This window comes from Bos javanicus, chromosome 6 (assembly GCF_032452875.1).
Source record: "Bos javanicus breed banteng chromosome 6, ARS-OSU_banteng_1.0, whole genome shotgun sequence".
Taxonomy (NCBI): domain Eukaryota; kingdom Metazoa; phylum Chordata; class Mammalia; order Artiodactyla; family Bovidae; genus Bos; species Bos javanicus.
In genome coordinates, this window is record NC_083873.1 from 70,018,494 (window position 1) to 70,030,940 (window position 12,447).

The window sequence follows — 12,447 nt, forward strand, 5'->3', positions numbered from 1 at the left end:
ATTTTACGTGTTCCTTTTCTTCCTTTCAAAGAAAATACAAAGCAACGTAGCAGTGTAGGAAACTGTCCCCCGAAATCAAGAGGCAAACTCATTTTGGAAATGATGGGCAGTTTGTATTTTCACGAACCTCTTTCCCGGCAGAGCATCAACACCTCCCCCTCCCCCCCACCCCATCTGGTCGGCTTCTCTCCGCCCCCCAGTTGTTGTCGAAGTCTGGGGGTTGGGGCTGGACCCCCTGATTGCGTAAGAGCGAAAAGCGAAGGCGCAATCTGGAGGCTGGAAGATTCAGAGCGCACGGAGTTCGAGGGAAACTCTTATTTTGAAGAGGCCAAGGGGAGGGGGGGGCTTCATTTCCTGACAGCTATTTACTTAGAGCAAATGATTAGTTTTAGAAGGATGGACTATAACATTGAATCAATTACAAAACGCGGTTTTTGAGCCCATTACAGTTGGAGCTAGAGGGAGAGAAACAGAGGAGGGGACTGCAGGAGAGGGCTGCAGGCCGTGGACACACTTTTTCCTCCTCATGTAGGATTTTCATTGCGAATTGACATTGGAGGAGAAGGTAAGGGAGGAGAAAAAGGATTTTTGTTTCTAAAAGAAATCCCTAATCAGGCTCTTTGGGCTAGAAGTGAAGTAACTTCAAACTTTGGGCGATGAAAAAAAAATTGGAGTCGAATTCTAGTTGTATGTCCAGAGAGTAATTTATTTTGAATAAACTTCACTTGGAGGGAAGATAACCATAGAGTTCGAAAGTCTAGGGGTTTAAAAAAACACATTTTCCAGACCTATTTTTAAAAGCAGTATTTTTCTAACAACTCTATGGCCTCCCAAAGAAATTGTTGAGGCTTACATTTTTGAGGTTTCTTTTGGGGGTTGGGGGTGATATTCCTGTATACTGGGACGAGCACCAAGCAGTGTTGGGAGTGGGGGCAGAGGTGTTTGCCCTCTTCTTGGCATGGAGTCCTGGAAGGCTACAGGTTTTTAATGAGTATTTTCATTCCTCGCCCGCGGTTTGGCGGGACAGCACTGTAGCCGGCGGTGTGGAGCGCGACTGGTGGACCGAGGGAGGTGGGGAGAAACAAGCGCGGAGTGGGGAGCGGAAGAGGTTGAGGGGAGGGGAGGCGTGAAGGGCTCGGCTGGAGAGGGCCGGACCTGGGGTGCCCACCGGGTGCACATGGCGCCGACCCAGGACGAGTAATTACTGGACGGTGCTGCGCCCGGTAAGGGCCAGACTCAGTACAACCGTGGCGGCTGTGAGACGAGCGGAGGGGGCGCCGATTTGGGCGAAGGTTTGGGGATCAGTGGTTTGCGGGAATCAGTGAACTGCGAGGGAGAGAGGGCGCCAGCCCCGCAGCGCGCTCGGGTTGCGCGCTGTAGCGCGGGGGCGACGGCGGCGCGGGCTGGCGGGCAGGCAGGCGGTCTATGGAGTAATGACAAACACATTTGGCCCCGAGTGAAGAAGTCGTCGTCGCCTCGCATTCCAGCAACTGGGATTTGAGGAATTTCGAACTGCGCTCCAAGGGGCCCTCATTGTGCGCGGTGGTCTCCACCCCCAGCAATCTCTGCGCAGCCCCTTCCTCGGTGGAACCGTTTTTGCAAGCCCGGAGCTCTGCTGCTCCCAGTCCCGGCCGCAGGAAGGAAAGAAGGAAGGTCGCCAAAGAAAAAAAGTGGAGAACTTGTTGTGGGGGAAGTTAGGGACAACTCGGAACGGAGAAACTTGGTTCCCAGGTAAGACAGATACATGGGAGGCGAACCGCCCTCACTACTTGCCTCGGGGTACCCGTGCCCCTTTCCACACGGGGGTGCGGGGCACTCGCCTCCTGCACTGGCCCAGCGCTGCTTCACCCTCTCCAGTGTCCCTGTATCTATTTCACTCCCTGTGCCAGCCTCTATTCGCCCCGGAGGGGTCTCCTCGCGCCCCACCTTCTTCCATCGTCTGTCCCCATGGAAATAGGCTTTTATACATGAGATTAACTTCTCCAGATAGCGCCAAGGGAGCGGGCAGCTTCCCCTTGGCTCGGAAACGACTGGGATCAGCGGTTCAGTTCGGAAAGGGTCTCTGTCAGCTCAGAGCGAGAGGGAGTGTGGCTCGACCGCTGCCTAAAGGGACCAGGAACCTCGGCCTCCTGGCCAGGTGTGAAGTAGCCTGGCCAAGCGTCTCAGCCTTGTCTCTTCCGCAGCCAGAGTGCCCTCCCCACACTTTGTTCCCCCAAGCCCTGCTAGGACTCCAGGACGTGCAGAAAGAGTGCTTAGAAGAACTTGCCACTTACTCCATCTCCAAGGGTGAGAGACCAACGGAGGATGGAGAGGGAGCGCGAATGACCCTTATCAGGTCCGGACTGCCCCGCGCCCGGCCCGGCCGCCTAGAAAAGACCCGGGCTGCGCTGTGTGGGAAATGGCTTTTTGGCTCCTCAACCGAATTGCTCAACGTTTTGGACCGACTCGCCTCCGCACTGTCGCTCTCGAACAGAACTAGGCAGCTTTTTAGAGCGGGGAGAGACATCCGGGGCAAACGGGGCACGACAATCAGCCGCCCAGCTCACCAGACTAACACCCCAGAGACCGGCGAGCCTAGGGACCCCTGGAGGGGAGGAAGGGACTCCCCGGACGTGCGCACCTCATTCGGTGACGCGCTGGCTCTGGTTCTAACATTCCCTCCCACCCCCAGCCCCACCTCCATCTGACCCAACCGGGCCCTGATGCTGCTGCTTTGCTCTTTTACTTCTCTCTTTTTTCCTTTCCTTTTCCTTCTCTCTTGGTTTTCTCCTCTTCACAATCCTCTCGGGAAACGGGGCCCTTACTCCACTCCCCAACAGGCTCACTGACACCCTTGTGAGTCCCTGCTGGGGGCTCTTGAACAGTCTTACTTTGGGTTTGACCCAAGTGTAGCTGGACTCCAAAGCGACGGGTCGTGGCGGGTGGAAGACAGAAAGACGAGGTGGGAGAAGGCACCGGGAAGCTCCAGTCTTTAGACCGAGAGGGGCTCGAAACGGAGTCCCGGCTGCCGGCCCCAGGTCCGCTTTCCTCCCAGGGCGCGGACTGGGGAGGGGTGTAGGGGGAGGGGCATCGGGGCCAGGCTTTCCAGCTGCAAACGCGTCTGGCGCCGAGGCGGGCCGGTTTTGTGCCTCCTGGGGACCGGCCGTGGGCGGCGCGCAGTGCCGGGACGCGTTCTGGGGACGTGGTGGCCGGCGCCTTCCTGCAGAGCCCGGTGGGTGGGACTCCCTCTGGCCTCCAGGGAGCCGCGACTGTTACATGTTGTTGGTGGAGAAGTGGCAGTTCTAGGAGGAAAGCTAAAAGCCTGCTTAGTCGCCGAAAGGTGCGGCTCTCAATCTCCCTGGCCTCTAGTCTAATAGGGTCGGCGCGCAGCATCAGCCGTCGGGGTACGAGGGGAGAGGGGAAAGGTCTTGCGATCTTCTCTTCTGTGGGATGCAGAGCTGGGGCAGATTGCGTTTCCCCACAGTGCTCTAGGGCTCTGCTGGTGCTTGTATTTTGCTGAAATGGATCGGTGGCATTTTCCTTTTGTTTTCAGCTGAGCAGTGAACCAGGGGTCCGTTGGAAATATAGATTGAAAGGGATAGAGGACCTCGGAATTCCCCACCTATTGCAGTCTACCCCTTCCCCGCGAAAGAGGAGCGAGAGGCGCAGGCGGAGCGTGTGTGCCCAGGGCAACCCGGGCAAAGCGACCGTCGGGCGAGGGGGACGCAGTGGGTGAGGCTGGGTTCTCTAAAGCGAAGGGAGCGCAGCCTCAGCTCCACGCAGCCTTCTCCGCGCAGCTGTCCGCGGCCGTGGCGCTTTCAGGCCCATAGGAGGCGCTGGCGTGCGACTGTAACCCTAAACCCCTCGATCCTTCTCCCTCCACCCCGTCCGGCCCCCGTCTCAGGTCTCAGTCGAAAACAATGCAAACGCCGAGCGTCGAGTCTAGGGCGCAGCGGCCGCCGCAGCTCTAAACTAGGAGTGCGGCGGATGAGGACGCTAAACCGGGGGGCGGGCGGTCGTTGTCCCCAGCCTCAAGGTGACTGAGCGGCCGAGGGCGTGGACCGCAGCCAGCTCGGGGTCTGTGGGGGCGTGGTGGGGCCGGACCGTGCCAGCGCAGATCCTCCCCTGCGAAGGTGGGCGAGGCGCGGTCCCCGCTGCGCTGTCGGGGACCCGGAGCCAGAGCGACCGGCGGAGGCGAGGAGTGAGCCGGGTAAGATTCGCGCGGCTGCCGCGCCCTCTAGCGGGTGTCCGGCGCGCCGTCCGGCTCCCCGCCAGCCTCGGGAGGTCGGCGCCGCGGCGGGGTCGGAGCGCAGTGCTGGGGACCCAGGACTCGACTAACCTCGGTCACCTTACCCACTCCTGGAGCCTCAAAGTGACGCCTTGCAGGCACTTTGTCTGCCCTGGAGGCGCTGGGTGTGCGAGAGGGGCGGAGGTTCCTGGGTTTGGTGATAAGGGTGGGGGTGTCATAATAGTGAAATGTGGGCGAAGCGGAGGATATAGGGTCCTGGGCACTCCTTTGGAGGGATGGGGCGACTTTTGTTTTCTGGCCCTTCGAAAATCCTTCTGCCGCGCAGGCGGCCTGTTGCTGTTTGTTTGTTTTATGACCCCGCGTTATTGTGCAACGGGAACAGTCGTTTCCAATCAGCCCGCAATTCCCAGGCTGCGTGGCAGTCGCGGCCCCCGCCTCGGGGTTTACGAGGCGGTGACAGTGGCTTGCGAACAGACCCGACAGCTCGCGCCCGGCTGCGGCGTCGGGGACCCCACCTAGCGCGGCCCAGGTGGTCTGTCTCCCCTCAACGGGTGGAGACTGCGAGATGGGGAGAACATTGGCTAAACAAAACCCTGAACCACTCGAGCTACTCCCGAGTGGCTTTTCCTGCTGAACCTTCCAAACCTTTGCGACCTGGAATGGCAGCGCCATTTTCCTGGCTCCCGAAGCTCAGTCGCCCCGGACGACCCGCGGGCAGGGATGATGCTGACGGTGCTGGTGATGATGTCTGGCGAATTCTCTTGGGGCCCAGCGGAACGTTAAGCCTTTTCACCGGCAATTGCCCTGCTTCTATTCTACGGGCTTGGAACAGAGGGCACCACGAAACCCAAACGTGCCACCTAATTAAGTAGGAGATTGGAAGATTTGAGATATGTTAACACAGGACTTGTAGCAGCATTTACGTCCCCGCGAAACCGGAGGACTGCCTGTCTCTTGGACCAATACTGCCACCTGCTGGTTTTATATGAGAACTGCAACGATCCTTTGCTGGCATCGGCTTCGCGGAGATTTTAAGCAAGTCGTGGCATCAGCAAGACGCATTTTTCGGTCCAGTAGGACCAAGTTTTAGTTTTCTGTGAAGCTACAAGAATCACTGGACTGACAGCCCTTGTTTTATGGACTTTTGGGGTAGTCTTTCGCCATAGTTGTTAATCCTTTGTATTTACCTAATAAGCCAAGTGTTGGCCCACCACATCGGGTTATCAGAGCAGACCTGCGAAGAAGATAGGCCAGTTTTTGCGTTTCCTTTTACAGTGAAGCCCTAATGTTGGGGATTTGGTGAGCCTCAAGTGTAGTACAAGCTGCTGCACCTAAGGTTGTCCCATTGGGTGTCACACCAGTTTGGTGACAATCAACAGGAAGTGACATTTTAGACTCCCCTGGTTAAATATCTGGTACAGGGGAGCAGAAAAGTTTATGAGCTCAGATTGTCCCACAAAATGTTCCCATGTAAAAATACTCCAGCTCCCACCCAGCACTGGAATGTCTAATGGAACTCAAGAAGATAAAAACAACAAAACAGGTTCTGGTGAGGTGCAGATCCCAGTAAACACTCCCTCGCTCAAGTTGCCACCAGGGTGAACCAGCATTTGGAACGCTTGGACTGAAGTCACAGGAACGTTTGTCACAGGGAAGAAAAACAGCACATGTAATTTTCACAGTTAGAATTAACTAAGGAGAGCTGAAATTAACTGAACCTCGGAAATCTGAATCTTGAAGTCGTCAGTGGCTTTTGGGACTGTGAGAGAGTCTTCAGTGGCCTCTAATCATGCCAGGGTGGGGTGAAATTCAATATTCAGCGGCTCTGCAGCGGGCTGCATTGAGCAGTTGGTGATCCGGAAGCCAGCCCTCTGGGTTTGTGAGAAGAATGCCATGCTCTCTCTTCTGGAAATAGTGCCCTTGCGTTGCTTGCCGTCTGTTTACTCTCTAGCTTAGCATGTTGGTTTTGATTGTAGAGTCATAGTTAATGGCTCTTCACTTCTGTTTGCAGGGACGGGCATGGCAGTGTGTTAAAGAGAAAGAATAGTGGCTGCAAACAGATTTTTTTCTCTGTTTACATGACTGTATATATATATATATATATATATATATTGGTTCAGCTGGGAACAGTCTTGATAGCTACGTCAGGCTTCCCTGTATCAGAGTTCAGACCCAATTCTCTGCTAACACTGGTGGTGCAGAGCCAGTCAAGTGGCCTCTGGTTCCTGACTCTCTCAGTAAATAGATGTTGAAGTAGCCACTCTGATGTCCCTCTTGGCTAAGACATCTTTGGAACCTATAGAAAAAGAGGCAGCATGAAAACCAACAGCTGCAGTTTCTGCAGCCCTTTTAATTAAACTGTGTGGAATTTAGTCTTTATAATAGTGCATTAAGGCAAGCCAGCAAATGAGGTATTCTTAGTGCTGATTTACAGAGAGAGACTGAGGTTCAGAGAGGTTAGACTGGGTGTCAGATGTGGGATCAGAGCCTAGCCCAATGCCATTTCTATCATATCAGCATCTATTGAGAGAAGATACAAATGAGAATGAGGGGTGGAAGGGGAGGCCACAGCTACTTGCCTCAGAGTGAACACAGCAGAGACCTTTTTTTCTCCGATTGTTTCTCTAACTAGTGGCAGTAAGCTGTGATTATAGAGGATTGTGACAGAAGTCCAACATACAGTTGGCATGAGAGAAATGATTATGATTAAATTTTTTTGGATGAAATCCATCATTCCACCTTGTAAAGTGATTTATTCTTGCTGACTCATAGCATGCCATGTTTGTCTGAATCTGCAACCTCAATTATATTTGCACGTCTGACTTTTGGATGAGCGCTGGGATAGGGGTTATTGATTCTGGAGGAGCATTTATTCCCAGAGTAGAAAAGCAGTGGAAACAGCAATACCACTCCTAGAGATTCTCACTCCAGGGCCAAGAGGCAGGGAAAGCTCCGTTCTTCCCAGTTGTTTTCCATCACCTCCCTGTAGGGCTCACAGTCTGCAATTATTCACGAGTAAATTGTCTGAGTCACAGATGAGTAATGACATGAAACTTCACAACTACGCCTGGGTTTCTAGCCAGGGAACCACTCTTATCAGAGATGGGAGTTTGAAATGGTGAGCAAACACATGTTGATTTTCAGTATTTGCACCGTTATCGCTTGCTCGGAGGTCCTGTTTTCATTGCCCACTTTGTATGTCAGTAAGTAATCCTCTCTGGCATTGGGTCCCCCGTATCTGGATGCACAGAAGGAAGTCTGGTGGGGCCTGGCCAGGGCAAAATGCCCTTCAGAGCCTGCCTTGTAAAAGCAGCGAGCCCCTCTGTCAACCTTGGGAATGCTTTAAAAGTGCATCATTGGCAAGCCCCACTAGAGAAATGCAGCATATAAATGTGATAAAACCCAAGCTGGCTGTGGAGGGCTCCTTTGAAGTTCGCTAAGTGGATTATCAGTGGGAGGCTGATATTTATATGTACAAACACACAGGCCATGTGGTAAATCAGGTTGGCCAGCCTGGCTCTGGGGACCCTGTGCCTGTCATTGCAGCAGTGAGGAAACCCTGAAACCTCCAGCACATGCCAGGATCCTTGGAGACTGTCATCCAGCCAGCATTGTGCAGATTGCTCTCCGGTTCAGAGCGCCTTGTGCTTCTCTCGCTGTGGCAGTGAGCAGAGGAGGAAAGCAGGGCCCCAATTTGCATGAGGAAATAGTTGAGGGTGGGGGAAGCCCACAAGGCTGAAACACTGACCTTCCCTTGAGAGAGACCATATGGTGGCTTGGAGAGAGCGTGGTTTTTGCATTACACAGACTTGGTGTTAGAATCCTGGCTTTACTACCAGCTGTGTGATATTGGGTCATTTGCTAAGCCTCTCTGAGCCTCAAGTGGCACTTTAAAACATCAGATATTTCAAAGAGTTACTGTTAACAAGCATGGCATACACATGACCCTTTTGAGCAAATACTGGTTTCTTGTTCTGCTTTGGAGAAATCAGAATTATCATCATTTTTTTCCTGTCTAACTCCTCCCTCCCCATTATCAGCATTCCATCTTTCCCCTTTCTTCCTCCTCCATTTAACTGGTAGACTTTAATGAGGCAGAAATCTGATGTCTGTGAGTAGGCCAGTTCCCAGATTCAAGCGAAAATAAATGATCAGGCTCTACCCAAAACTACTAGGCTGTTATCTACTGGATCCTCTGCAACCGAAAAAAAAGGAGGAGGAAACAAGGACTAAACACAGGCATACATTGACTGTATTCTTCTGTTTTTTAGACAGTTTACTCAGGAATCATGCACACACATCTTCGTTTCCAGAGTCAGTTGTGGAACAAATTAAGTGCTATGAACTCGTTCCATTGCGTGAACTGGGGTTTTGAGCAACTCAGGGACCCAGTGTATCCCAAGCCCAGGCCTGGGTGATCTTTTTAAGGATCATCTTGTAGCTTGTGCCACTGCCCACGACTCTCAGTGGAGCTTCTTTATTTGAAACTTGGGTGCTCAATGGCCCCAACCCCTGCAGGCTCCTTCAGGTGGACCTCAGTAAGATCATTTTCTCAGTTACTTCGTGTGGGAAGTGAAGGGGGAGATGATAAAATGTGTGAGGTGTACGTGGAAAGAAAAGGATAAAGGGACCTTCTCAGAAGGTGGACCAGAATAGACTTCCATGGTTTTACTTCAGGGCAGCACAGGTCCCTCTTCATTTTTCCCTCCCTTACTTTTCCTTATCCTCTCTTTCTTGGCCACTGCTTTTCCCTGTTTGTGTCTTAGGGACATTCGGTTTCAATCTCTCTCTCCACTGCTCTCCTGTTCCCCAGAATTTGCTGCAGGAGATCAGAGTGGAGAACTTGCTTTCTGAAGGTACAGGGACCTGTGTGATGAATTGTCCAAATTTTATCCTGTGCTTTACTGTATCCCTGAAACAGGAATTTAGCCACACTTTTCTCTCTCATTTCCTCTCACTTCTTCACTTCCTTTACTGTTTCGCCTTCCACGCCTGTGCCCTGGGCTTTCTGTGCCTCGTTTAGCCTGACTCTAAGTGTAGCAGGTCCTGGGAGAGCTTGGACTGGGGCCCCAGGCCTGAGCCTACAGATCGGCGTATGATATCCTCTAAGTGACACTGGGTGAGTGCAGCTTCTGGTACCCTCTGTACAGAATGGCTCTTAAGTATTAAGACATTCGTTGGCAGTCCAAGCATCTTTTCCAAAGGTTGCTGAGGATGCGACCGTGTACTTTCTGTTAGCAAAGCACAAAGCAAATGACAACCCATTTTGAGTGAAAACAGCTCAGGTTTAGAAGTTGAGTAAATACACATGTTTATTTGTTTTTCGCAATCAATTTAAGTGTTTTAAGAGGAACCGTTCTTCTGTACTTTTGGACATATTCCAAGACAATAAAGCGAGACGTTTTGGAATTTGAAAGCTGCAGGCAATCAAAAAGGGTTTCGACTTTAGCTGGCTCCTGTCATGGTCTTGGGCCCACACAAGGCTATATAACTCCTTCTTCTTAGGCATTTTACTGTTTTAACTGTGAATCTTACTTTAACCAGGATGTTGTTGACTGAAATGATGTCGTTAACATTTTCCATAGCACAAAGCACAAAGAGAACTAGGCTCATGACTAGTTGTTTTATTGACTAACATTGTTTCTGTTTGACTTTTTCAGTTTTCCAGAACAATGGGGACTTCCCATTGGGCACTCCTGGTCTTAGGCTGTCTCTTCACAGGTATGGATCTCAAGCCTCTCTGAGTTTGTTGTCGCAGGGGCAATCCCCCCCCCCCCCCCCCCCCGCCCACCTAAGTTCTGTGCTCTGGGGGTGTATCGCCTATATTCCTGCAAACAGTCCAAAAGAGTAAAGAGAAACAAGATGTTATCTAGAAGGACTACACACATTCAGTTCCCCTTGCTGTGTTGCGCTAATGCCAAAAAGAATGTTCTCTGGTGGCAATTTCAGTCTGTGTCATCATGGCATTGACATGCTGTTAGGAATAATAGTTTAAATTTGCCTGCCACCCTCTTCCGTTTCCTGGGTCATGGGTTTCCAGGAGAGGTGGGTCAGAGAAATTAATTTAAGAATGCTCAAAGGAAACAAAGAGAGGAAATTTTCATCCAGGAAATCATACGTGTCTTAAGTTACACCTGCCTTAAATGGAAGATGCTTTAATTGCTGCAAAATCTTTGAGTCACCTTTGGCCTTGAAACTGAATTACTCACTATCTCACGCTTGGGGAAGCTTACTAACTTTTCCACCAGGAGGATGCCAGCAGGGCCACGTGTTGAAATATTTATTGGACTTTCTTAGTTTTCATCCAGATAATCATGAATTGCAGATGTTCACCATGACACCAGTGTTTTTTCTAGTCTGAGGAGTTAACTTAAGCCTATTAGTCTCTTTAGGTCTCACCTGGATGGATATGGCAACATTGAGCATGATCAGTGATTTAGGAGTTCTGAAGTCCACTCTGTATTCCTCACCTGCAGGACAATAGGGACTCAGGTGCACTTTTCACATCCCTCTTAACAAGCTGACCAATCAGAGTGCACACATACTGAAGTTGGGTGATTTCCCGCACCAGGCTTAGAAGGGGATTAGTGATCTTGAGTGTGTAATTTAGTCATAATATCACTTCTACCAGTTTTATAGACAGGGGAAGCTGAACTGACATTTTAGGTTCTAAGATGAACTGAAGAGTTTTCACTCTTGGGCTTGACTTATTCTTTTTGAATTGAAATCCACATCCTCCTACTTTGGTTTTGGAAGTCATTAGAGAGGAGGCACGCCAGAGTATTGTGAGAAACGGAAGACGCATGCTTCTTGAGCACAAAGCTGCCTTGTGCTTTGTTCAGTCCGTTCCTCTGTCCATAGGGAACGCAGACAGTAAAGAGCCCATATGAGCTTGAGCTTATGCCATCTTGTGCTATTTCGTGGTCCCACATAAGCGTCTAAGATATGGAGCTGGAGTGAGAAGTCCTCTGTCCATTGGAGTGTTTGGAGGGGTGAGCCCAGCAGGGGCTGGACAGGGCTATTGAGGCTTTTGGAGCGTTTGCTGCTCTCAGCAGATGCGGTGCTGTTCATAATGGGGGGCCTTTCATGGGCATCCAGGCTAACGAATTTTTGCGTAGAAATGGTCATTGTTCACAGAAGCTGCTCTGGGTGAGACCGTCCTTTCGGGCTGCATCCTGTTCAGAGCGTGTTTCCTTTTACAGGGCCGAGCCTAATCCTCTGCCAGCTTTCATTACCCTCCATCCTGCCCAATGAAAATGAGAGGGTTGTGCAGCTGAATTCATCCTTTTCTCTGAGATGCTTTGGGGAGAGTGAAGTGAGCTGGCAGTACCCCATGTCTGAAGAAGAGTACCCCGATGTGGAAATCAGAAACGAGGAGAACAACAGTGGCCTTTTTGTGACAGTACTGGAAGTGGTCAGCGCCTCGGCGGCCCACACTGGGCTGTACACTTGCTATTACAACCACACGCAGATGGACGAGAACGAGATCGAGGGCAGGCACATTTACATCTACGTGCCAGGTGAGTTGCCTGGGTCCCCCTGGACCAGGCTTGTCCTGTCTTGCCTGTTCATTGCATGAAAGTTTTTAGAAGTAGAAAAATAATAAATATTTATCAGAGAAAATTTGAAAACTACAAACACACAAGCTTAAATCAAGATCATTTGTCCTGTCATCATCCAGAAATATTCATTGTTAACATTTTAGAACTATATTAAGTTTTGAAAACCATTTCATTGTGGCATCTTTTATTGGCATTGTGAGGAAAATCTGAAATGTACTCATTTCTATTCATTTTGATCTCTTACTTGCATGTACTGCGTATCAGGCACTGCTAAGTGTTGGGGACACAAAAATTAGTTAGATAGGCCTTATCTTGGAGTGGCTTATAGTTCATTATAATGGCTTCAAAATAACCATGATATTTTTCAAATTCAAGAAAACATATACAGGCACGCCTCGGAGAGACTGTGGGTTTGGTTCCCGGATCCCAACATGAAGTGAATATTGCAATAAATTGAGTCATACAAATTTTTATTTTTATTTTTGGTTTTCTAGTGCATTGGATGTTTACACTTCTGTAGTCTTTTTTTTTTTTTTTTGGCCATGTCATGTGGCATGCAGGATATTAGTTCCCTGACCAAGGGATCAAACCTGTGCCTCCTGGATTGGGAACATAGAGACTTAACCACTGGGCCACCAGAGAAGTCCCACATTGTAG

The 12,447-nt window shown here is 50.6% G+C and overlaps 1 protein-coding gene across 6 annotated transcripts in view; it reads left to right on the forward strand.

The window, feature by feature from the left end:
• The first annotated feature begins 301 nt into the window (after positions 1-301).
• PDGFRA (platelet derived growth factor receptor alpha) overlaps positions 302-12,447 on the forward strand; it is a 48,019-nt gene continuing 35,873 nt past the window's right edge. Inside the window, exons 1-3 of one of the 6 annotated variants that reach the window (XM_061420159.1) lie at positions 302-565; positions 9,889-9,949; positions 11,431-11,748. In XM_061420159.1, the coding sequence (XP_061276143.1) occupies positions 9,901-9,949; positions 11,431-11,748 (367 nt within the window). In that variant the 5' untranslated portion in view covers positions 302-565; positions 9,889-9,900. Of the gene's footprint in view, positions 566-1,140; positions 1,732-3,906; positions 4,190-9,888; positions 9,950-11,430; positions 11,749-12,447 lie in introns of those variants that run through there. The other 5 variants (XM_061420155.1, XM_061420160.1, XM_061420156.1 and 2 more) reach the window with 5 other exon arrangements.